The sequence below is a fragment of the Nelusetta ayraudi genome, unplaced genomic scaffold (assembly GCF_046127955.1).
Source record: "Nelusetta ayraudi isolate G7.1 ecotype Tasmania unplaced genomic scaffold, CSIRO-AGI_Nayr_v1 ptg000042l, whole genome shotgun sequence".
Taxonomy (NCBI): Eukaryota; Metazoa; Chordata; class Actinopteri; order Tetraodontiformes; family Monacanthidae; genus Nelusetta; species Nelusetta ayraudi.
In genome coordinates, this window is record NW_027466092.1 from 20,267,234 (window position 1) to 20,293,329 (window position 26,096).

Sequence of the window (26,096 nt, forward strand, 5' to 3'; positions counted from 1 at the left end):
AGGCATAAGGAAACGAGTCGCTATCAATAGAAGAGTGTCCCGTGTTATTACAATACTGTGTGCTCTCAAGTACAGCTATAACTTAATCTTCGTGAAGAAATGGCGTCTGGGGCCTGGGAAAGAAAAGGTAATTTGCAAGTCAGAATAGTGACTTTAATAGAGGACTTGAAACAAGGTTACTTGATATCGAAGGAGCCCGAAAAAATCTGGATTCTCAGACATCTTGTGCGAGGACAACGCAGGACTTAAAATAGCTGGCAGAAGGGGCCAGTTGTAATACTTTATTTTGAGAATGTAATTTTCTCATGCCTTGCCAGTAATTAACCTCCACACAATAAGGTATTGGAGGCAGCGCAGACACAATTGCAGCCCCGCAGTTTGTTTAAAAGGTGAGGCTATATGATAGGCTGTGTGTGACGGTGGGATGGAGGAAGGCGTGGAAGCTGAGATTCGACTTTATCTTGCACGGGGAGCCTTTTCTTTTGCATTCTCTGCCAGCTTTTTCATTCAAAACTGCTGTTTCTTCACTTCTGCTGAATCGGGTTTTGTTCCTGGCTAATTCCAGCCGCGGCTCAGTCCAGGGCTCGTGGGAACCGCCGCGATCGCTTACAATCACTTCAGTCAAACACCTGGGAGATAATTGACTGGGCTTCGGTCAGACTTGTTTTTTTCTTCTCCCTCCTCTCTCTCTTTCTCTCTCTCTCTCCCTCTCTCTCTTTCCCCAAGTCTTCACAATGGAGACAAAGACCATCAGCACACAAAAAAAAGATCAGAATCACTAAATCCATTCACAGACCAGCCACTGTATAGATGGTAGGAGAAGCCAAATTGCCTTGCCCCAGTCTGGGCCAAGTGAATGTGGGAATGTCTGAGGAACAGTTGTGGTTTGAGCTTGGCAGTACCCCCAGGAGATGCAGTAAAATAAAAAGAGAGAGAGAGAGAGAGACAAATGTATTATCCTTATTTGTTCCCCAGCAAATGCCTGCAGACCTCAATTCCCAAACCCGGCTCCTGAAACGTGGCAGAATTGTGTCCAATAATCCATAATTTGTGGCGGGTGATGCAGGGGAAGGATTTAAGTGCATCCTCCATTCGGCACTCAAAGTGTAGCTACCACTGGAGGTGTTTAAAAGTTGGGTCCCGAATTAAAGCTCGGTGCGCAGTTAAATTGTCAGTTTTTATGTAAGCACTTAAAGCAGTTTAATGGCTGAAAGCAGATGAACTGTCGGCTGATGCCTTGCCTGTGAAAGCCGTAGAAATGTCACTCGTTGGCGGGGGCGGGGGAGGGGCAGAGTGGAGCAGTCGGGGAGGAGGAGGGTTCGTCGACAGCATCTCCTCCAGCATCTCCACCGCCGGAACTGGTTGGCCACTTCAATTATCACACCGGCTTCAACGGCGTTTGCCAGCGTGCGTGTGCCTTTCCCAGGGAGGAGAAAGAGGGGAACTAACTAATCATTTTTAAATTAGAGCGCGGCAGCAGCAGCGGGAGCAGCCATTAAAAGTCACACCGCTATTAGTCATTATACAGTATCCAGGCTTTACAGCCACTGTTTAACACAATCGTGTCCTACGCTCATTATCCGGGGGAAGTAGTCATTATGGGACAATTCTGCCTTGTGTCTCTTATCGTGTAAATGCAACTTGAATCATTGGCCGTTTTTGCGTTATTGACCGGCTAATCTTATTGGAGGTCGTGATCCAGCTATACATAAAGTCCATAAAGAGGAAAAACGGCAGCGGGCCACAGAGACGTCTGGTCTTACTCACAGCAGAGCAGTATCTCTCATACAAATGTAGAGGGGAGTTGCTTGCTATATATGAGGAAATCTCATTTTAGCGTGTCCGCCACTGCTGCTACTAGCGGTGTTCTGACACCTATGGCCTGTTTATTGGCCTGCAGGGAAAGGGTGATTTTTATTTGGCTAGGGAAATGTTTACAGCTTTATATAGTCCAGTCTGGCCGTGATTAACTCAACCAATTAACTCTCAACAGTTTATCTGGGAGCAGCTCGAGCACACAACAAAAATGGAACCGTCTTTGTGATTCAACTGCCACTGATTCCAGAAGTCTGCTTTAGTGGGAACCATATATGCTTTCATTATAAGCATGGCCTCATTACCTATTTATGTGGTTAAAACCATTATCCCTTATGGCCTGGTGGACACATTAAAAAGCTAATTACTCATTCCAGCATCAGCGCGGTTGCATGGTACTGTCATGCCCCGACTTAATTGATCTCCACCTCCTCCACGCACCAGATGGACTTTTTCACAGATCTCTGAGATTGATTTCATCTTCTCACCCAAGAAGAAGGAGCTCTTTGAAAAGGGCAGGACCCACACACACTCACAAAAAAATCCAAAGGCGTTTGGGTAAACCTTGAGCTTTTCAACTGATAGGTCTCTGCGCTGGTCATAGTGCAAGGCCTATTAGTCAAGACTTCAGAGTACATCACCACCCAGCGAAGGGCCAAGACCCACCACACTGTTTTGAGGATCAGTGCATAAACTTTGTCCACAGCCAATCAGGATTGGACGTTATTTGTTCTCCTTTTGATGAGAAAAAGTTGTCCAGTCTTGATTACACTGCCCACATTGCAGGATTCATGCTCTGGCCGCTGCCGTTGACGAGCTGTCAGTTGAACTCTGTGTACATGTACTGTAGCTCCACCTTGTAAAGAATGCAAATCCAGACCATATCAAAATAAATTTGTACCTTTCAAAACTTTTTTGGCCACTGCCTAAGCTTAAAAAGTGAGCCTATGGTAATCAACCCAAATGGTGCATTTAAATCCAACAGAAAACATATGTAGAACATTGATGTGAAAGCCACAAATGCAGTAGCCTCGTCCAGGTGCTGCCTTTAAATGTAGTTGCTATGGGGTAATGGCAATGCATGCTATTCCATCCATTCCTTTGAGCAGCCATCAAAGTCTCAAAGAGTGTGCACATGTGATCTCTCTAAGTTGTAACCTTCTCGGGTTACAACTCAAAGCACGCATCGAAGCGCCTTGCATCTTAGCACTTCGCCTTGAACCTCCGGCTATAAGCAGCAAGACTGATGTCATGACAGACGCCATTATCAAATGCACCCCTCAACAAAAAGTCAACCTTTGTAGAGCACTCAACAAGCATTTTGTACCCTTAGTACAACATTAGAAGCTAAAAGTAAGTTGCATTCAGGTTCTTTTATCGACCAAACTCAATTTTAAAATCACTGAATCTTGCTAAAACTCAATATTCCACTGGGAACTTTAAATCCGGGTATTTAGTACATCCCACATAGCCCCTTTTACAACATTTTAGGTTGCAAACTAGTTAAAAACTGCCCAAGGAACATGGAAACCAACTCTGAACATTCCTGATCCAATTCTAGTTGCGTTACACGGAAGAAACCTGTGAAATCACAAGGCCAGGAGCAGGTTTATGTTCTCTCAAAACCACATTTGTCGGAGTTTATTGGTCAAATACCATCCATATAAACTCACGATTTTTCCATTAAAACACTGTCCTGTAGCCATGATCAATAGTATTTACTTCTCAGTGGTTGTAATGCTGCTCCCATTATACGTCTCATCATTTCCTTATATCTCATTTTCTAGCCCATATTAGGGCAGCTGGCATCCTAAAATAGAAGCCAATACCTCTGAGATGATTATCTGCAGCAATGTCCAATATTAACATATTCTCTTTCCATTACCATGCCGGGACGAGATTAAATCCGTGCATGCTATGGACTCCATGCTGGAATTTTGCCACGTTTCTGACCCGATACATCCGGCTGCATCCCGACGAAGCCCAAACTACCTGCTTTAATTGCTGCATTTCATAGGCTGTACACAAGGCTACCCTCGCTAAACACAGTGTGCTGAGATTAATGTGAGCGTTCAGCGCCGCGGCATTTTTAATGAGGACCGGAGGCTGCCGTTTTTTTTTTCTCTCTCTCTCTATAGGCTCACTTTCCCCTTGGTTGGTGACACTGGCACAATGTACTGTGGCGCCCCAGTGCCTGCCAGCTGGTCTCCAGTGTGGCGCCAGGACAAAACTGTTATATGTCCCGCCCAGCGATGATGCTGTATGGTGCAAATCTTTTTTCTTTTTTTTTTTTTTTCAGTAGAGAGGCTAAAAAAAGGGCCCCTCATGACGCGTTAGCACCCAACATTCACCAACCCGCAAAAGAAGTAGCCTGCTGCATGTGTGTGGTTTGGCTTTTTTTCACACACACACCAGAGTGCACCTGTTGTTGCAAGCACTCACTCTCTGGCAGACTCTTGTCTCTCTCCCTGACACACACACACACACACACACACACACAGATGCGTACACGCACTCACGCACGCACATATATACATATACACTGCTATCAAAGAAAAACAAGAGTTTACAGGCTGATATGTTGTAGGATAGAGGGTGTGACCCTGATTTACATATGGGTGCTTACGGGGTGCAACCTAGAACCAGGAGAGCAGTGAGCGGCAGTAGTCGGTGGAGATGATAACCCCAAACACCGGCGTTAAATTTATTCCAGGATCCTATTCCCCTCTCACTGAATTAATGCTTTAATCTCTCTCGTTTTGTTGCTTGTGTACTTGTGTTGTGTGTGTGTGTGTGTGTGTGTGTGTGTGTGCGTGCGTGCGTGTGCGTGTGAGCGCACGCTGGCCATTGGGAGGTTAGAGGTGGTGGCGGGGCTGGGGTGGGGGATTATGTTTCACAGCAGCCACTGTTTTAGTGCAGTTATCCCGGAGTGAAGGAAAACACAGCGGCAGAGTCCGCAGGAATCGCACTCCTTTGTGCTTTTTATTTTTCCGTTTCTTTTCCTTTTTCTGCCTCTCAGAGTGCCATCGATAGCTCAGCCATCAGTTCTGCTGTCGTTGCGTTTCTCTATTTCCCTCCCTGCACAAAAGAAATAACTCGTATTCTCTAATGGAAGATTACCTTCAAATGCGAGCTTAAAAGATTATGCGCTTTCATATATGGTCCATTATTCCATGTCGTTTCTTCAACCGTTCCCTCCTCCCCCTCCCCCACCCTTCTTTTATTGGTCACATTTTTCAGGGTATCTTTAATTTGCCACTTTTATTCCAATAACACACTCACCTGCTCATATTGTGCAGATGAAACTCTTTTTCTTCCCTCTTTTTTCCCCTTCTTTCAACTGCGTGATCCCGCTGCTCGCTCTGCATGCGGCGCCATCCTCCGTCCCTGCTGACGGCTCGTATTCATAATTTATTCCGCTCCAAAATGAAAAATCAAACGTATGCCTGGGAATACGTTTTTTTTTTCCTTCCTCCCTTACCTGCCGCACGACTCTCGGCTTTATGAACGATTCAGACGATTGGTAATGATGTCCTGTGTTGGTAGGCCATTACAGCCGAGGAATTTAATTCTCCCATTGTTAATTAATTGCTTCATTCTTAGCGGGAGTAATAAAAATGCTATTAGGTAAAATACCTCTATCATTAACCTAACTTTGTTAATATGGGTATCAGTGGGGCTCAATAAACAAAAGCTGGAGCTCCTGCCGCCACACAGGGGTAATTAAAAATGCACCGTCATTAATTACACAAGATCGACCATCGAGTTGGAGTCTTTGTTGACTGTTCCCTCGCCGGGCGAGAGCCCCGTCGGGCCGACGTGCCGCTGCTCATCCCTGGCAGCGCGGACTCCCAGACATGGACAAATTTCACAAGTTGTTCCATACTCTTAGGCACACTTTTTTTATGTGCAATAGCACATTTGGTTTTTATGGTCAGACGTCAAGAGAAAGACGTCTGACCACTCGGTCACGCAGCAGAGATGAAAGGGCGGCAAATTATGCAAACTGCCATAAAATGTGTTTGGCCAAGAGGCCGTAAAGCAATCGACAGGTTCAATATCCGCTATCTGCCTTTGTATAAACACAAGTTTGGACTGGAGCGATAGCGCCGCTGATGAGTGCAGCACCTTTTGAAATGGCTGGCAGGAAGGTTTTCAAGAGCCTCATTGGTCGGGCCGCTGGCGTAAAGGGGGCGAAAGGATGAGTGAGGTTAATCTCATTCCAAAGGGCCTCATTCAAGCCTCTGCAAACATGCCTGTGAAAAAAAAAAAAATAGAGTAAACTGAATTTCCACCATAAACATCTGCGTTGCGTCAGTGAGTTGACACGGGGATGAGCGGCGTCGCCGCCGCAGATACTAACTTTGCAGATATCCTCATTTTGTTTGTTTACGCAGCGACAATCGCTCCCAGCTCCAAACTACGGCCGGCGAGATTAACTTTGCCAGCTGCGTCCTCACCCCCCGCCCCCACCACCGCCCCCTTCACCCCGCTATCTCCTTCCCCGCCAGCCCTCCGTGTAACCAACGCCACCCCTCACCACCCATCCACACACACACACACACACACACACACACACACACACACACACACACACATTCAGACAGATTTTTTTTCTCCATCTCGTTGCTGAAAAAGTGGCAGCGCCAGCGTGAAATTGATGTGATGAAAAACAACTAGGATATCTCTGTGAGCCATTTGCTTTGCACTTATGGATGCCCCCCCCACCACCACCACCACCTCTGTTGTCTGCCTCCCTCGGCTCTCTGCTGTGATGTGGTGGTGTCGGGGGTGGAGGGGGAGGCAAATCAGCTCTCTCTGAGTTTAGCCACCAAGTGTTTGTCCTCACTGCTCAGCTGCGCTGCAAACTTCGAGAAGTCGTCCCGCGAAAAACCTGCGCGATCCATTTCCTTCAGCACATCCTTAATAATCCTCCCAGACAATTACATTAACAGAGAGGAGGCCGCGCGCAGCCGTTGTCGCACCTTTAACTTAATGCAATTTAAAGCAAAAATGTATTCGCACTGACAAACGACCGCAGATGCTCTCTATAAATCTAAAATAATAAATAGTTTTGCAACCTCTGTGTGGTGCCGCCGTCCTCCCGCAGCCTGGCGGGGGGAAACCTGGGAAGCAGAAGCCTGAGGTCGAGGCACCAAAATGGAACGCTCCCCCCGGTTACGTTCATCCTTCATCTCCCAATGCGAGTCGTGAAACGTGGCCTGCCGACTTCTCCCCAAGCTGCACATTTACAAGCGGAGATAAGGGCAGTTCACACCTATTGTTGCAGCCGCCATGACCCCAAACACAGAAAGGGCATCTTGGCCATCTCCCATTTTGTGTGTGTCTGTGTGTGTGTGTGTGTGTGTGTGTGTGTTGCTACTGTAAGCGTCAGGCTGCATCAACTGCACCCTTTTGTCACTGACCTGAAAAGACAGGCACCTCTTAATTAAGCGGTGCCGGAGTGTAAGTGACTTCCAGCGAGCACCAAATGAACCCTTCGCCGGAGCGACCGCGTCGCCTTCGATGGGTACAAATGAGCGGAGCTGCTCGTGCTAAGTGGGTTAGCATGTAAATAAATAAGTTGGCAAATTAGAGTTTAAGTGTGTTAGCATGTAAATAAGAGCGAGCGGGGTGGATTATGATGTGAGAGGGCGACCGCAGGCACATTTGGAGGAATTGGAAGTTGCCTCCGCCGAGGACGCGGGTGCTCTCGCGCGGCTCCGCATCTGGCTCATGCACGTCATATTTCCTCATGTACAGATGACACGCCAATTACTTCTTAATTACATGCGTCATCTGGACCAAAGTGCCCAGTGCCAGCGCTGATTAATCCTGTTTATGGCGGCAGTGATGAGAGTCCCAGCGGACAAGGAGCACACAAAAAAAAAAATAAAAAAAAAAAAATTAAAAAAAGCAGAAACGCACTCAGATGCGCACGACCACGGACTGCGGGGAGTTAGCAGGGCAACAGTTGTCTTCTGCCGCCCGTGATCAGGTAACTTGAGTGGTGAGTTGGGCGACAGAACAGCGGTTCCAGGAAGTGGAAATGGCTTGGGGCCATGGAAAATATATGACGGATTTAGAAAAGAGCTGATAGAGGGGGAACCAGTATTGTTGTCGCTCAGCACAATCGGCGAGGCGCCTACACACACTGCCGCCCTAACGGACGGCTGGCTGCCACTGCCGGCTCATTTGAATATCACCACTTTTCGGATTGGAACGCACCATGAGAACCAGTTCGTCCCGGAGCGTCATCAGCAGTTTATATACCCTGCATTTTTTTTCAGCGTCACTTGCCAGTGGAGTCAGTTCATGGGACTCAGTTCGTGAGAGTCAGTTAATGGGAGTCAGTTAATGGGAGTCAGTTAATGGGAGTCAGCTCGTGAGAGTCAGCTCGTGAGAGTCAGCTCGTGGGAGTCAGTCCATGGGAGTCAGTTCGTGAGAGTCAGTTCGTGAGAGTCAGTTAATGGGAGTCAGTTAATGGGAGTCAGTTAATGGGACTCAGTTGGTGACGGAGGCCGGCAGGTTCGCGGCGCTGCTGCCCGAATCTGTGTGTGAAATCTAAACGTTATATATACGTTGCAGATGTGAGCCAGATACCCTTTGCAGGCGGGATGATTTCACACCACTGGGTTTGCCTTGGGGTGGGTGGGGGGAGAGGGGAGGTGAGGTCGGCGGCGACCGTGTGATGAACGCGTAGATAGCGGACGCGGCTGCGCGGCGGCCCGGCTGAGGCTCTATCAGGCCGACACGGCCTCGCTTCCTGTTTTCTCATATCTGCCTCCTCTCCGCTCCGCGCCGCCACTTTGTCCAAACGCCACCTATCACTCGCAGCGTCCTGCGACCCCCGCCCCCACCCCTCCCCACTGCCGCCGCCCCCTGCCTTTGTCAGCCGTGCACTGTCACGCTCTCCTTTCACCCCTCCACTCCGTCCTGCCATCCATCTGCTTCTTTTGTCTCTTTTGCTCTTTTTCTCCCAGGATGCCTCGGCAGACGCACAAAAATGGGTATTGACTGCGACGCCCGAGATCCCCGGTCCGTTTCTCTGCCTCCTTCTCCTTCTTCTTCTTTTTTTGTTCCCATTCCTCCCTTTGCAGGTGATGTGAGGAGTACAAATGCACCCTGTAAGGGGGGGGGAAAAAAGAAAAAAAAGGTGATGATACAATCAGTTTTATTGTGCCGTAAGGATTTTTCCAGCCTTGTGGTTCCACGCCCCGTATGCAGGCTGTGTGGAAGAAGTGCAATTGGCATGCGTTTTCCTCCTCGCTCCCTCCCTTTCATTGCTCGGAATAATTAGACTGCAGTCTGGACTCTGGGGTGTTTCTTGTTCGTGTTTCCGCCCAAACACAGAGAACGGTCGGTGGGAGAAAAAAACGGTGGCGCTGCTGCTCCAGAAATTTCTACCTGCGCCGCCGCCACCCACCCACCGCTGCACCCCCCCCCCTACCATCCCTCCTCCCCCCACCGCTCTTCCATGCTGCCTCACCACGGAGTTCCACAAGGCACGGTGCACTCCGGCTGACCTAATTCTTCCCTGGCGTTCCTCCAGTGCTAAGAGTACATAAGGACTGCGCTATCAAGGCGCCCGGCCCCTGCCTCTATTATTTTAGAAATCAAGCAACATCTGTTGTGCTCTGGGCCCGACTCGGCCGATTCGCAGGAGGGTTTGCAGGGAGGCGGAGACGCGGCTAAACTCGCCCACAGCCAGCCATCAACTCTGGTATTTTTCACCTTTTTTGTTTCCCCGACTCCTGCTGCTCTGAATTCAGACATGACCGGAGCTTTTCCGTCAGGCGCGGAGTTAAACTCCCTACGGGTGAAGGCCCGGCTGGATATATTTTTCTGCCCTTACACTGGAGAAAATGACATCAACAACAACTTCATCTCCTTCATGTTAGCGCATCTTGCGTTGGAAATGTTACCACACTTTCAAAAACTTTTTGTTGTTTTTTTTTAAGTAAGCACAGGGAGATAAGAGAAGTCTTTTTCCTTTGTATGTGTGTGTGTGTGTGCGCGTGTGTGTGTGCGTGTGTGTGTGTGTTTTAGTGCAGACACGCACGCATGCGTTTACAAGCCAAACCCCCTCATGCTTCATAAATTTTAATATTCCTCGCGAGTGTCGTACCACAGCACAACACATCGTGCGTCACAAGTTGAGAGCCCATCGCGCTGGTTTAGCACTGCTGAGGCGCCTCGCAAACACCGAGCCCAGCGCTGCGGCCGTCCCCGCCGCTGCCGCCGCCGCCGCCTCACCATGCATCTTGCATGGCTCGCCGCTGGTTTTTCAACCAACCCGATAACAGTGAACCCCTGCAGTGAGGCTGCGGCGCCGGAAGAGGGTCAGGAGGGCGCCACGGTGCCCCGCAAGCTCCCTTTCTTTGTGTGTTTACCTTTATCTCACCTGCAGACCGGCTGGAGCCACCAAGCCTCCTCTTCTTGGTGCCATTCACCTTAATGAAATTGGGCTGTCTTTGAATCTCGCTTTTGTTAATGCACGAGTGAAGGCAAAACCAAGGAACAAACAAAAAAAAATCAAAGACCTTGGAAGAGGTCTTTCTCAACTGTTCTATCGTGACAGTTTATTAAATGTTTGAAAAAGCAGTTTGCATCCATCAACATCGCCCGCAGCAGCAGCAGCAGCTTCCGCTCAGCATCACAACTGTTGCGTAGCATCGCCATGCTGTAGCCTAATAAGGAGAAAACCATATTTCTTCTTGAAGTGAGGGGGGTGGGGGTGGGGCGCTCAGCCATGCACCCAAAAGACGTGGAAGCACGTGAGATGACAAATGGGGGAGAACGAAGCGTTGGCCATCATCAAACGATGAATGAATAAACCCCTGCCCTCAATTAATTCACATGAATCCAGCCACCGTGTATCTGGATAGGCCAGATGCTAGGATGGATTCTGTTGGGAGCAATGACATGCAACAAAGTGATATGAATCACACACACACACACACACACACACACACACAGACACGTGCTCATTGTGCATGCTGCGCCGCGGCAACACTTTCAGAAGGCTGGTGACACAATTTGTCAGAAAAGGAGAACGGACGGAGTCGCGAGTGAAACGTGGGGATTAAATTTAAATGACACGATCGTCGTAACGCTCGCCCAGAAACGCTCCATGTGCTCTCCAGGGAATGGAAGCAGGGGGACAGGGGTTAGCTTGGAGTCAGACCTTGTTGCATATTGAAACAAAAGGTAATTATCTGTGAATTAGCTTGAGGCGGGGAGGCGGGGGCTGCAGCTCGGCTGTGATGCGGAACCGAGACTCACAACATTTGGAGCCTGCGGGGCCCGTCACGAGATGACGTGCCTCGCCACGATGGGCGCAAACAACTTTTCGCACCTTCACCCTATAGATCGTGACCCCGCGAGGAGCGTCTCCCTATAAGCCCGTTAGATGCGAGCGCGGTGCGAAACGCCAGAACCTCGAGCCACCTCCCCACCCCACCCGGGAAGGCCGAGCGTGAGGCGAACCCACACCACACACACACACACACACACCACGGCAGCATCCGCACGTCCCCGGCACTCCGCCTCCTGCGTTAAGGGGGAACGGAATCAAAGTCCATTCAGAAGAAAAGGGAATCTTCTCATCATCTCTATATTTAGCTCTGCGTTGTCTTAATCGGCATGGAGGGCACAATCAGATAAGCCTTCTGACTGTGACTCACGCTGCCGCTCCAGGAGAGGCAGGAATATCTCAGCAGGCAGCAGCACAGATCTCCTACCAGCGCCTCGCTCTCCTCTCTCTTCTTGTTATTGGTGCGGCTATTGTGGTTACTCCAGCGCCGGTCCCGTCCCGTCCCGGGCCGGTAGGTACCTACATCTGCTGTTCCGCACCCATGCCTTTTTTTTTTTTTTTTTCTCTTTCCTCCAACATTTTGAATCGCAGCTCCCTGTCATGCGCACTCTGCGGCGCCCCGGGTCCATCTGTGCTCTGTGAGGTCACTACACACCACCTGCTCCGATCGCATTTCCGTCGGGGACGGCAGGCGGCTTCTCTGGGCACGCATGCCCAAGCAGATGTATAGATTTTGCACTCGCCGATACCCGAAAACATGACGCACTGGCAGATTTCTACCCCAATCTGGAAGCATCCGCGTAGGTTTAGTTCTTTTTTTTTTTTAATGTTTCTATTCCTCTGGAAGACCCAAGGTGGGGTGCTTTGTCGTGCTTTGTTACATTAAAAAACAAGAATAGGTTTGATTTTCTGACAGGACGTCGAGAAGATTTCAAGCTGGGGGGAAAAAAGCCTATCCAGCGATGTTGCGCCAGGGTGCCAAGTTTGTTATTCCGTAAACAACAACCCGTCTTTTTTTTGTTTGGAGATGTTTTCTTGGCTCAGTCTTCCAACAATAGCAACAACCGGTGGTAATTTACTCCCCGAGCTCGCTGTTTCAGTTCATCAGAGGACAATAACGTGAAGAGTAAGAATCTCTCCCCAACAGAAACAACAAACCCCCCGTGTTTGAAATTTCCACAGAGCTTTTGTTGTCGTTTCACCGCCGCCGTGTTGCCTATACACGGCCTGTTGACACTGTATACACAGGCCACACTGCCACCTGTCCTTTCTGCCGCCTCTGACTCCCTGACACACTGCAACACAGTGCAACACACACACACACACACTCATACACAGTGGGAGAGAGAGAGAGAGAGGTCTGACAGTCTGACGTTCAATTGGGGAGATTTAAAAAGAAAGTGTGAATCCCAGGTTCAGCCGCTTTGTGCAGGACATTCACTGTGTTTCACTGATGATGACTCCTCTTCGTTCCCTTTATGTCCAATTTCATACACTTTATTTGCTACAGCGCAGAAGCAGCTGTGAGCTGGGCTGAGGAGACACGAGGGATGACTGATGATTGCTATTAGAAGGAACATTGATCCTTAATCTCCATTACGTATTTCGGGCATTTGTCTCATCTGATGATTAAAAACTCAGATTTCACAGCATTAATTTGTTTTGTTTTTTTGTTTGTTTGTATTTCTTTTTTTTTTCTTTTTTTTTAAGTTTAAACTGTTAAAATAAACTAACCCAAATCAATAAATAAGATTGTCTTTCACTAAAATCCACGGAAATTTACTAGAAATGTTTACCCAGCGAGCGTTCAGTTTTTAAAACGGGCACCCTGCTGTTTTCTGTGTGCGTGCGCGCGCGTGTGTACGCGTGTTTTCCCTCAGCTTTTCTTCCTTTTTTCTTTTTTTCTCCCTCCCCTCGCGCAGGGACATTTTTAGGCAGGCGTACGCGCACGGAAAGCTCCTACTATGCGCGCACCGACGCCCCGCCCGCCGGGCTGCGCGTCACTGGCGAGTAGCGCGTGTGTGGACGCGGAGTCACTCCCCTGCCTACTTTTAATAGCTTTGTCATGTGATGGAAAGCAGTTGTAAGACAGGTGCCCTCGGTTCATTCGCGGCGAGGGGCAGCAGTTGCCGGCGTGAGCGCGACTGGAGGGAAGCGTGTGTGGATTTTTTTTTTCTAACTTGATTTCCCTTTTTTCCCCTTCCCCCCATTTTTTTTTTTTTTTTTTTTTTTTTTTTTTTTTGGTGCCTTTTTGGTTAATTCCCCGGATCGTCATTCAGTGGCTGGATGGCGTGGGACAGGTGTAACCAGGACTCGGTGTGGAGAGAAATAGAGGTGAGCGCTTCAGAGAAAAAAAGCATAACAGCCCGACTTGTCTAGTCTCTTTAACCCTGTGGACTTTCTTTTTTCACTGGACCGATGGACTCACCACCGAGGCGCCTGTTTGCGCATGAGTGTGCGCTCCGCCGGCATCTGGACGCATGTTGAGGATGATACACGCAACTAACGGGGACTATATGACAAGCGGAGGGCATGTGCGGAATCCCTTCCCCCTCCCGTGTTTTTTTTTTTCTTTTTTTTTTTTCTTCTTCTTCTTCTTCTTCTTCTACTTCTTCTTCCGTGCACCTCGGTTTAAAGCCCTAGTTGTAACGCGTGCACGGGCTCGGGACCAGTAGGATCTCCGTGATTGAATCGGGGCGAGCGGTGCGCTGCAAGCAGTCGGATATCTCTCTCGCTCTTTCCAGCGGCGAGCGCGGACGGTGCCGGGAAGCCCTTTTTTTCCCCCCCAATGCACCGCAATGACTGAAATGTCTCAGAGTCAGGTATTTCCCGCTGACCAGTGAACCCCCATCTGACGATCACAATCCCTTTGATGTGCTCGTATCGCGTTGGCGCACGTTTTGTTTGTTTGTTTGTTTGTTTTCTCCGAGGCACGCACGAGCAAAGGTTGGAGCTCCTCTCCGGCTCGCGCGCTGCATGCAGCAGCATCGCGGCTCGTCTCTCAGCCCGGTGAGTGGCGCAAAGCGGTCGGAGAGCAGCATCCAGCCGGGGCTCGGCCACTCTCGGCCACTTCCCACCGCGGTTCCAGCCCCGGTGTTTCTTTTCCTTTCCAAGCACGCCTCGGTTCTTCCAACGCACTTTGGGTCCGCACCAGAGCGCGCTCAGAGCAGAAAAGCACATCAAAAGGATACTTGTTCGTCCACCCCCCACCCCCTCCCCCTTCCTTCTGTCTCTTTACCTCCCCCCCCCTCCCTCCCCCCATCCATCTCCCTGATGTACCGAGCCCGTCCTGCTCGTGACGAGCACGCGGCTTTACCTGGCTCTCGACCAGTGTGCATGCGGGAGCTCGCTTTCAGTGGGAACTGGAAGATGATGCCACCGCAGTCCGGTCGCACGTGCGGGCTCATCCGAGCTGCCTGATGTGAACGTTAGGGCAGGAATCAAATAAAACAAAACAAAAGAAACAGTCTTCAGACTAAAAGTAGAAATAGTTTTGATGACGTCTTTAAATAGTGCTTTCCTCTGTGTGTCTTCCCTCTAATCTCCCCACCGGGCAGGTGCTTCTGTGCGCGACGCGTGCTTAAATCAGCGGAGCGCGCTGGCGGTGCGTCTGGCGGCGCTTTTTCATTAGTCCATCAAATAATTGGGACGCTGCACGTCCGGCGTCCGAGCGTGTTTGGCTAAAGACGTGCCGTGTCAGAGTGCATCATCGCAGGGGGCCGGGGGCGGGTTTAGGAGGGACCGATGCCGCCGCCGCCGCTGCTGCCGCTGCTGCAACACAACAGATTTGCTTCTTGGTGCTCTTAAGTCGTGGTGTCGGTGTTGGTGCACCGACAGATCGGAAGTGGCACCGCTGTCCTGGCGGCTTCCCTCCTCCCCATCCCGGCTCGCCTCCTCTCCTCCACTCGGTGTTGGTGCTGAGATGGTGAGACTCCTGCAGGCTGTGCTCGGGGGTCCATCCATCACGGGAGCCCACTTTAGACCGGACTAGCGTTCACACAGCGCTCTGTCAACATAATTAGGAGTGTGCAGCCTGTGCAGGGCTGTTCTCTCCCAGGCTGCGGCTGAGTGTAAACATGGCTCTACTAACGCTGTGGTTCTGGCTGTAGTTTTGTTTTTCTTTTTTTTGTGTGCATGCACGTTTGCGTGGCCGCTTCGAAGATGTCCTGGGATAAGTCTAATCACTGTCGTTAGTGGACACTGGATTCCTTTTGTGTGAAAAGATCAATTTCCAGCCCAGAGCTCCTCTTGGCTTGAAGCTGGTGCTGTGATGACGGGCTTTGCGTGTGTGTGGATTGGAGTGGAAACGGACAGCTGTCACACACATTTCTCATTTGGCTAGATTACATAAAAAGTGACTGGTGAAAAACAAAATGTCAAGAGGCAGCGTTTAGTCGCTCGGAGCCCAACAGCGATATGTAACCTTAGTGCAGGGGGACCCGTGGTAGTGTGTGTGTGTGTGTGTGTGTGGGGGGGGAGGGGGGGGGGGGGTCAGCAAAATATTTTACCCTGAACCTGTAAAAAAAAAAAAAAAAAAAGATGCATAATGACTGCTGTGTGAAATGTGTTTTTAAACTCATCTTTTGTTTTTGTAATTTAATTGGTGTAATATTTCGAGTCGCCTGCACTATCCCACCTCCTCACTCCTCAACCGTTTTCCTTGTGCATCCTCCCCAGTGTGCTGCCTTGGTTGGCGAAGACCAGCCCCTCTGCCCGGACCTCCCCGAACTGGACCTCTCAGAGCTGGACGTCAGCGACTTGGACGCCGACAGCTTCCTCGGAGGCCTCAAGTGGTACAGTGACCAATCGGAGATCATTTCCGCTCAGTACGGCAATGAGGCGTCCAATCTCTTTGAGGTGAGTTTGTCTCCCGCCCCTCTCCCACCTCTCCTGATGTCTCCGCGTGTGCTGTAACTTACTCGGCTGACCATATTTGTGCTTAGGCACGACAGACTGTACTCGAACACCCTGCAAAATGTGCTCCCACAACCAGTTTAAAAACAGGCTTTTCCAGTGCTCCCAAGTCCAACTGGGCAGATAACGTAAGGTGTGATAAGCTGACGGGGACCTTTGTCCCCGTGTTTGGATCCCGACCGTGGCGCTCGGGCCCCTTATCAAAACTCTGAGGTTTTTATTTGTGCGGCACACATCTGAGTGAACAATCTGCTAGTAAAACTGTCACGATTGCAAAATGCTGCTTCAGGGTTGGAGTGTGTGTGAAACTTTAATCTTGCCTCCCCCATTCCTCCTCCTGCATTCTCACCCCTCTCTCTCTCTCTCTCTCTCTCTCTCACTCCCTCACTCTCTCTGTCTCTCCCTCTCTCCCTCTCTCCCTCTCCAATCTGACCCCCACTGTTCTGTTTCCGCCCGGTGGCAAAACGAAGTCCACAGAGGGCGATGATCTGGCCAGAGCCATAAAGCGGTCGGTGTGGGGACTGACTTCCAGTCCCCCGCTTCATTATAAGCCGTTATCAGCTCCGCAGATAGACAAGACAGAGCGAGATTGGATGCTTTAGCCTCGCCTCGGGAGGAAAAACCCCGTCTGACATTGTGTGTGCGCGCGCCACGCGGTCACGTTTCCAGGGTTTGTGTGTGCGCGCCTCTTTGCCCCTCAGTGGTCTCGCAGGCAACAGTTGATAAGAGATTGAATTCTTTCCACATCGGACCCCCTTCCCCGGCCCGGTCGCCATCAACCTCCACTTGTATCACGGCGCATGCATTCTGACAACGCACGCACACACACACACACAGGGGGGTGGAGCGGGGAGGGGTGGGTGGTGCTTTTAAGTAGCAGCCAGTGTGACCGTGGCTTCTCTGCCGTCTGATAGTGATATGGCTCGCAGCCACCGAGTAGCTCTGGGGATGGATAAAAATACCAAAGAGAGAGCGCACACGTCTGTGTGTTTGTGCTCCTCCGTGTACACATGTAATTTAGAAACACAATGGAACTTAGCGCCCCCCCCAACCCCGCCCCCCTCACCCGACGAGCGAGGGTCCCTGTGTTTGACAGGGGCCACATGCTCCCGCACGTGTTGCCGTCACAGGCGGCACCAACTGGCTGACGGTTCGTGCTTCACATCAAACACAACAACAACGAATAAACTGAGTTGTAAAGTGAAAATGGGGTTGGGGGGGTGGGGGATGGGGTGTTTTTTTTTTTTTTTCTCTCTGCTTCCATCTTTGCAAAGTTTCGCTCACCATGTGAAGTATTCAGTTCATCATACAGCAGGACCGGGCTAATCCCACTTAATCTGACAGGGGGGAAGTTTGCTTCTCGGCAGGGATCAGAAAGACTCTGGCTGCTGCTACACTTCCTGCCCTCTATGGCTGGATGCCCCCCCTCCCTCCCCCCCTCACGGGGCAAAGGACGTCCAGTCGAGACCTCTGAAAATGTATTTTTTTAAAAAAAAAGGAAGAAGTGTTGATTAATGTTGAGCGGGCTGCTCTAAAAGCCTGCCTTTGCTTTCTTACGCATCCACTCCCAGCCGGCCTCCTGTGAATCCTCCACCCAGTGTGTGTGTTTGCGGAGGAGAAAAAGCAGCTGCATACAGCTGTCGCCCCCCTTCACCCCTCTTGTCTGAACTGGTTTGCGCATGTTAGTCGGCTGCTGAAATGATTTGCAGATCAGACGGGGATACAAACGCTTGCCGGTGTGTTTTCTTTCCTTGCCTCGCTCCGTCCGTGCGACAGGCGGCGAGCAAATGAGTAAGCGGAGCTGGTTACACAGTCCGGTTGTTGCCTCACACCCAGTCAGTCGCACTGTGTGTTGTTGGAACATTAGTGGCACCAGTCTCATTTGGTCTGGGTTCCGTATACAGCGCACAGCCTCAGATGTCGTTGGCCCCTGGCTGGCCTTCCTGCTCCGTTCCCTGCCATCATCCCAACTGGCCCTCACAGCAAATGTTCCAAATGATACGCCGCGCACCCCCCCCCCCCCACACACACACACACACACACACACACACACACACACACACCTCACCCCCACCCCCGCTTCTTAGCTCCCCCAATTCCGGTGGCACACAGACACGCCGTCCCGACGCTCCTGGGACAGTGTTTGACACCTCTTCAAAAGCGGGCCGAGCACGAACGTCTCAAAGTCTATTCTGGGCAGCAGTTGTTGAGGGATGGTCACTGTAACCAGTTCCTGATGTTCTGCCAAAGATAACGGCTTCAGTGGCTCGCTGCTCTCTCACTCGATGCAGGTTCTCACACAGGTTGCGGCAGAAAGGGCAGACCAAGGAAAGCAGACAGATGGGCCGCTAAAGAGAGAAACATGCGGACGAGGAGATGCTTGAATCTCCACGGACTGGAAGCAAAAGGTTGCGCGGCTTTGCGGGTTGTAAAAAAAGAAGCCGCGGCTTAAGGCCTTACCCGTGTATTGCCTGTGAGACTGCGAGGCACTCGAGCGCACATATGTGGCCGGGGTTGGGGGGGGGGGGGAGGCTCTGACTGCGCTCTTTGTGTGTTCTTTGACGAGGCATTACACCGCTTTGTCTCTGTTTGTTTGTGCATTGTCCAGGCAGATGTTCAGGCTCTCAGACTTAAGTACGGGCAGATTAGGTGGGCTGCGTCGTCTTTAGCCGGCTTTCTTTTAAAAGAGACGAATCAAACGAGTTAATTAATTAAGGCAGCACGTTGGAACTTTTTTTCGTCGGCTGTAGATCACGTTTGTAGCATAAATCAGCCTGCACTCTTTTCTTGGAGGGGCCGCTCCTGTGGACTGAAACCAGAGTGCAGAGCAGCAGAGTTAAAGTGCATCCCCCACCACACACACTCACACTCATACACAAACACACACACACACACACACACAAACACACACACACACACAAACAGCTGATACCCTTATTGTCCCTGGTCCTACTCCCTGCTGAATGCCGCTTGCGTTTATTTTGCAAATTTATGCTGACATTTCCGAGTACACCACCCGCACTGGTTCACCACTCCAGCAAAGGGTGTATGAATTATCATACTCTTCTGTATAATATGATTTTCTCAAGTGAAAACTACAATTGGAGCACACCACATTTTGCTAATCTTAAGCTCCCCTTCCTTTTTTTTCTAATTGAAAAAAAACAACATTTTTTTGGCTGTACTGAAACATTATTTGTGCTGTTTGGATAGAGGAAATCCTCCATCACTGTCAAGCGCGAGCTGGACCGCAGGCGAATGAGAGCAAGTACAGAGATGCAGACTCGGGGGCTGTCCAAGCCCCGTTGTCGTCTCGGAGCATCTGTCAGATCCACTCCACAACAAGAGCTCTCATCCCGCCACCCTGCAACACTGTGGGCTCTGTTCTGTGCCATCCTTCTTCTCCTCTCGTCCCATGGCTGCCTCGCCTGCCTCCGTCTTTTCCTGCTCCCCCAGCAACGACTTTGTTCCTGGCTGATGTCAAGCTGAAGTTGCAGAGCAAATATAGTCAGTGGAAGGAGGAAAAAAGGAGGAGCGGACCGGCCGGGGATGGGAGTTTCCTCTGGGAATGATTTTGGGAAAAGAGCATCAGAGCGTCAGAGCGTCCTCCAGTCTGTTTGCCGCTGCCTGTATCCTCTTTTCCACCTCAGCTCCAGCTCCCAGTCAGCCGCCGCCACCGCCGCCGCCCCCTCAACTGCCGCTGCTCCTGATTGAGGCACGGTTCAGTGTTCCTGCCCCAGCTGATCCCCATCAAGGCCATGACGTTCTCTGTGTGCACGGCGTGTGTCTTTGTGTAATTGAGACACCCTGTGCACAGATCAGATAGTGGGCTTTTCTGGCTAGACACCACACTCCCATCACTTCCTGTCTGTGTGTGTGTGTGTGTGTGTGTGTGTGTGTGTGTATTGGGTGAGAATGACTATTTTTAGTACCTGGGGTAATCTCCACTAAGAGCCTTTCAGGGCTGTTTCACTTAAACCTGGCCAAAACACTAAGCCAATAATCCACCCCTCTGACTCACACACACACACACACACACACACACACACACATATGCATACATACAGATGCACAATGTGTTGCCACGATGCCGCGCATTAAGACCAACCTCGCTTGTATTATTTAATAGCGTGCAATTTGAAGACAGCGGCGAGGGCGTGAACAGCGGCGAGGGCGTGAACAGCGGCTTCCCGGCTTTGCGTCAAAAAAGGGAGAGGTGAAGTGAAAGATGGTGCCGGAATGTACACAAAATAAATCGATGGCAGCGCAGCAGGGGGAGGGCAGCAAAGGGAGGAAGTGATTGCAGATAAATAGTGTAAGTAACAGGAAGGGGAAACCTGGACAGAGAAAGAGCAGGATTGTGGTGACGGTGATGGGGAGGTGGGTTGGGGTTGGGGTGGGCCTTCAATCAGCGAGCGCCGTGATTCGCGGTGAGGGGCTATCAGTCTTGACCGATGCGTTGCTTCTCCTCTCCAGGAAAGGCCGATCGATCTTCACGCTGTGTGCGTGCGTGTCTGCTTTGAAGAAGACTGCTACCAGCCCCTTTTTCACACAAAGAGAAGCATCACAGCCGTGTCAGTTGTTCAGCCAATAACTCGCCTTTGTTATTCACACAGAACCCAACCAAGGCAGCTCATTGTCACACCGGCATGCGTTTTCACACACAGAGAGCGGCTGAGGGGCTCGCATCCATCTCTTGACGACGTCAGCGCCGGCAATATAAGAAACACTTGGACGGCCATAATAGAACGGTGGAGTTCCTCCTCCACTCGGAGCATCAACTGCTCAAGGGGATCTAACAGTCTCCTCACTTGGCAGCCATTTCACTACTTTCACTGCACCGATAGCTGCTTTTCCCCTTCATGGCTTTTGAAACTTCACACTTCCAGCCCACTGTAACCCCTCCAAGCCGGCCTAGTTGCATTCACACAGGACAGCGAGGCATCTAAATTGTGTATGAAAGCATCCTCAGACCTACCTGTGGGAACAAGGGCTACTGTTCTGTGCAGCCATCTTGGTCGCAGCTTCGAAACTCCGCAGGAAGGTTTTGGGGGCTGGAGGAAGTGTCTTAACACATCGAGCATCTAGTGCAAAGACATGAGACGTCTGCGTTCCCACCATTTGCCACAGCTGGCAGCTCTTCAGCTCTGCTTTTATTCAGAATGTAAAAACCATAGCCGGCTCAGTGATTCTGGGCTGGGCTTGGGGGTTTACGTACACCATGGTAGCTAATTTTATGCACTTGATTGGTGGATGCTTCATTATTTAGTTTGATTTTTAACTTATGGAAGGACTGCTTTGCCTCTGTCCTTTTTAAGAGCTTTGTCAACCATGCAGAAAAGAAGCTGCATCTTTCATTAGAACTCAGTGTTATGATGCACACTGCATGCTAACAGTTCCAGCTTTTCTCCCCAGCAGCCCAAAACATTTAAGCCTGCACAGGCCTCACATAGTTTGAGAGGCTCTCTGATGCTGTTGCTGAAGCATAAGTGACTAGATGCTTGGATGACTCACTTGCCAGCCAATCAGAAGCTCCCTGCTGAAAGCAGAAGCTTTTACTGACATTTTGGTCCCTGCAGAGAGAAAACACTCCTTCCACTTCTTGTAAAACACAGATATATAGTTTGCAACAGAGTGCAACAATTTGTTTTGCCTAATACCACCTGCTTTTACAAGCACCTATTCCAGGAGGTTGTCATTACATGGACATGAATTAAATTCCCAGTTTAAGAAAGCTTGTTTCATTTTGGATGAATCGTGCCTCTTTTTATATTGTAACACATTTGTTGATTAATTGGCCCCATAAGTGCTTGTTGACCTCTGGAAGCCAAAAACTCCACAGTTATCTTTGGTCATGCCAATTTTCTAGGCCCCGTGTTGGCCAGACAGATCCCCTGTTCACGCGGCTATGTGCTGTCTTGTGGAACAACGAGGTGGGCAGACCGGGAAGAGTGGTCGCTGCACATTGATCACTCAGCATTTGGCATACTTTGATTGTCTGGCTGTCTGGGCAGGGCTGGTGGCTTTTGCAAGGCTTCATGCAGTCTGAGGGAATTGAAAGTAAAGGAAACATGATATTTGCTGCACAGAAGGTAGATGGAGACTGATACTGAGAAAATGAAGTGCAGTGCTCATTGTGTTACATTCCCCATTTTAGTAAACAAGGTGGAATGTTGCCGGTTGAGCACACAGTTCCATCGAGGTTTTCACGTCTTTACTCACCTGCATTTTCACATATAAGGGTCGAAAAAACACGTAGCCCCTGAACACTAGAAAGAAAGCTGTGCCGATGAAGTGCCTCTCAAAGTCAGAACATAGATAAGAGGTGAATGCGCCGCCGCGGCATCCTCCTACCTAGATTGCAGGACCGACATGCACGAGGCCGCGCACAGAAGTCAAGGTAAAAGATAATGCGTTTATTTAGCAATAAGCAAATAGCTTTCATGCAGCGGGGGTAAGTGGCGACGCCTGTGAGGGCCCGATAAGATCGTTTGCTCTCAGGTGTTTTCCTGTCGTGCCTCCTGCTCTGTTGAGTGCAAATTAAAAAAAGGTGACCTTCTTTCATTTCGTGCTCCAGAATTGAATTGACTGCATTTCCCCCAAAAAGATTATTCCAATTCAGTTATCATAAATTTGTGACATTGCACCTCCTCTCCCTCTTCCTCCTCCTCCCCTGTGATGTATACAAGCATGCTGGATTGGCCGCAGGGACAGTGGCAGGGAGTACAGGCCTGCAGATCACCATGCAGGATCTTGTCCGTCCCTTTTTTGCACTGGCATCGTTCCGAGAAAGACATTACTGTGACAAATGAAACGCCACAAACCCTCAACGGGCTTGGCAGGGCCTGAAAGGTCACTACGTTTGTGTGTGTGGTTGTACAGGTAGTGTCAGCAGAGAATAATAACAGAGTCCTCGGCATGGGGAAAAAAGGAAAGTGGCAGTCAATTCCTCACAAATCCATGTAAATGTCAAAAACCAAAGCTAGCCGCCTTCTGTGCGTCTATGTATCTATAGTTTCATGGATAAGAACGCTTGACTGCTGATGGCCGAGTCCATTTTCCGAAGATGGACATTGTAGGAAACACATGATAGATAGATAGATAGATAGGTACTTTATTCATCTCCAAGAGAAATTGGCCAATTGCTCCCACAATTGCAGCGCCCATGCCCCCGCGCTCCTCCAACGCATTATCAACACTGTAACAGCATTTTCAAAGGCCCCCTTGCTTGGCGATGCACATTCAGAGCTGCCGACTTAAACAAACAGCTATTTGCATGCCATTAGGCGGGGGAGGGGTGGGTGTTGGAAGAAGAGAGGGAGCACCATTCCTCATTGCGACATCCAGCTGAATAGTCGCTATTCGAAGCTTCAAATGTGTCTGTTCTTACTCCCACTGTGACTGTCAGAACCAGTCAAAGTCAGAGCAATTACAGCAATCAGGGCTCGGTCGTGCCAAGCCGTTTGGGAAGAGGCTGCCAAAACAAAAGCGCAAGCGTCCAACAGTGGCGAAAGCTGCACGATTCGCCTGTGCTAGCAGACGGTTGCTCGGACCATCTGTTGGACGGCTGGAGTCGGAAAACAACAGTCGATCAGGTCAGGACCATAGATGGTAATGATCTGCCAGGAGACAGCAAATTTCTTCTCCTCCTCCAGTAGCCCTTCTGGCTGTTTGGATTCGAGATGTCACGAGCAGGCATGTTACAGTGTATTTGGGTGATGTCTCTCAGTCTGGACATCAGAGTCTTGGTTCCAAATTATTTTGCGCAAACTTAAATAGACGGCTTCAGCTGATGTCTGCAGATCTGCAGCAGGTTGTAGCCGCAGCAGCATTGACATAGGTTGGTGGTAAATTTGGTGGCATGTGGAACAACAGTTTTCTCTCTCCATTTGGCGCGCTCCCTGTCTCACACACACACACACACACACACACACACACACACACACACACACACACACATAATAGTGATATCCACTCCTCTCACTTTCCTAATTCCTCATCAGCTCATCTGATATTGCCATAACAGTCCCCAATGGTTCCCAGGAGAAGCATGGTCTTTGCTGGACACGCTCTCACATCCCGGTCCACGTGGTTCCCTGCATTGATAGCTCACCTCGCCTTCGAAACTAGAATACAGATAACAGCCGGCTGCGGCGCTTCTTGTCAAAGCAAAGAGCTGCCATTTCATTGTTAAAGGGAGACAGGATTGGAGGAGACTTCTCAGGCCGAGAAATCAACAAAATGTCTGGAGGTGCTTGTTTGTGTTTGTGAGAGAAAAAAAAAGGAATTTGTTGCGAGCCAAAGTCTCACAATACATAATAAATCATAATATATTTGGAACCCATACCTGAGTGAGTTTGATTGCCCCAACCCCCAGATTTTTCTTTCAAAATGGCACAGAGGATTATTAATATCCTTACCTCACCATCATTTATAATTCTTCCGCAGAGCCATAGATGGGAAACAAGCTAACGTTTGTTGCCGCGCGTCAGCCAATCACCTTCCAGAGCACAGTGGAGGCTGAACACCCAGTTTTATGATTCGAAACCATGTCAGCCGACTGGCACACACACACTCATAGGGACCTAACAGTGTTATGTATGGCTTCATCGCTCCGTATAGGCCATAATCACCCTCTCTCCATCTCAGTAAGCTCATGCTAAATGACCAGACATCTCTGGCGGCTGCCATGATTTGTCTCACCGCTGTGCCGTGCCGCACCTCACCCACGTCGCCTCACTCTCCTCACTCCTTCCCCCGTTTCCATATGTCGCACCTGTGCGACCGGGCAGACGTGTCAGGCCTGACTAGCACCTTAACGGCGAGGCTGACGTTGATTTATTTCCTCTGAAATCGTGGGGCTCGTGGTAATAACACAGAATGACATTATTTGTTTACCAAATCAAAGGCTGCTGTTCTCGGCAGAGTGGAGATTGTAACAAGTTGATATAGAAGAAACCAGCCACCCGCCAAACCACCCCCATTTCACCCACTGCGCTCCAATTCTGATTGTGCCATGATTAGAAGGTCTGGCGAGTCATTTAACCTCATCCGAAGGCTTGTTTTTTGTTTTTGTTTTTTAAATCTGACAGAGTGGAGAGAGGATAGGAGGAGGAGGACAAAGATAGAGATGGAGCAACACAATTAAATTGTCAAGGCTCAGATTTAACCCTACCATGCAATGTGGGGACCGATTTCTGAAGACTTTTCCGTCTGAGCTAACTGGATGTTTTTCTTGCATCTGCAAGAAAGAGGGGAAGAGAGTAAACAGTACTTAAAATACCAGATGACCCACTTAACGGCAAACATTTTATCTTCACACACTCAGTGTGTGCCACATGTTCTCTCTCATTTGAAGATACCGCCGGGGCCTCTGTGTCCTCCAGTTATCACTTTTGCTGGGCTAACACAATCACAACATGCTTGTTTCTACCCTTTTTATCACATTTAAATCACATCACCAGAAAGCTCTTTAGAAAATTTCTGATGTCTGGTAAATTAGCCAGTGAGCTTCGAATCCTCATTTGGCACCCGCCATTCAGAAGTCAGTGTTTTTCTGCGACAGCAGCTTCACCTGCCGTTATCAGCCCGAGTAGCACAATGCTGAGCTGTGGAACTCAATAAAAGAGTTAAAGGCAAGGACAATCTCAAAGACAGCCGAGCTGATAGCAAAAAGTACTTCACCTAATAATGAACCGCTGGACTTTTCCCTCTCTTGCATTGGTGAAGCAGGGACTCTGCCAGCATTTGCCAGTATATTTTATGGCTAATTGAGGCATTTGGAATCACCAAATGGTACCCTTTAGGATTGGAGTAGGGTTAATATATTGTGATCCCACAATTAGCCCAGGATTGTTAAGATCTCTTTAATTCGGTGAGGTCCATTAAGCGGGATGGCTGAGGAAGTGCTCCCACTGAGACAATTTTTCTCTCTTTGTTCCTCCTGCCCTCTTTTTTTTCCCTCTCAAGAGCTGTCGTATAGATCAATAGGAATGGACACAGCTGCTTTTTGCCAGGTTATCCGGCTGCTTTGCAAGCCGAGGTCGTCTCA

At 49.7% G+C, this 26,096-nt stretch overlaps 1 protein-coding gene across 9 annotated transcripts in view; it reads left to right on the forward strand.

The window, feature by feature from the left end:
• ppargc1a (peroxisome proliferator-activated receptor gamma, coactivator 1 alpha) overlaps positions 1 to 26,096 on the forward strand; it is a 225,285-nt gene that overhangs the window by 178,438 nt on the left and 20,751 nt on the right. For 4 of the 9 annotated variants that reach the window (XM_076035391.1, XM_076035390.1, XM_076035396.1 and 1 more), the window contains exon 2: positions 15,809 to 15,988. In XM_076035391.1, the coding sequence (XP_075891506.1) occupies positions 15,809 to 15,988 (180 nt within the window). Of the gene's footprint in view, positions 1 to 13,192; positions 13,466 to 13,488; positions 13,954 to 14,875; positions 15,057 to 15,808; positions 15,989 to 26,096 lie in introns of those variants that run through there. The other 5 variants (XM_076035392.1, XM_076035398.1, XM_076035397.1 and 2 more) reach the window with 5 other exon arrangements.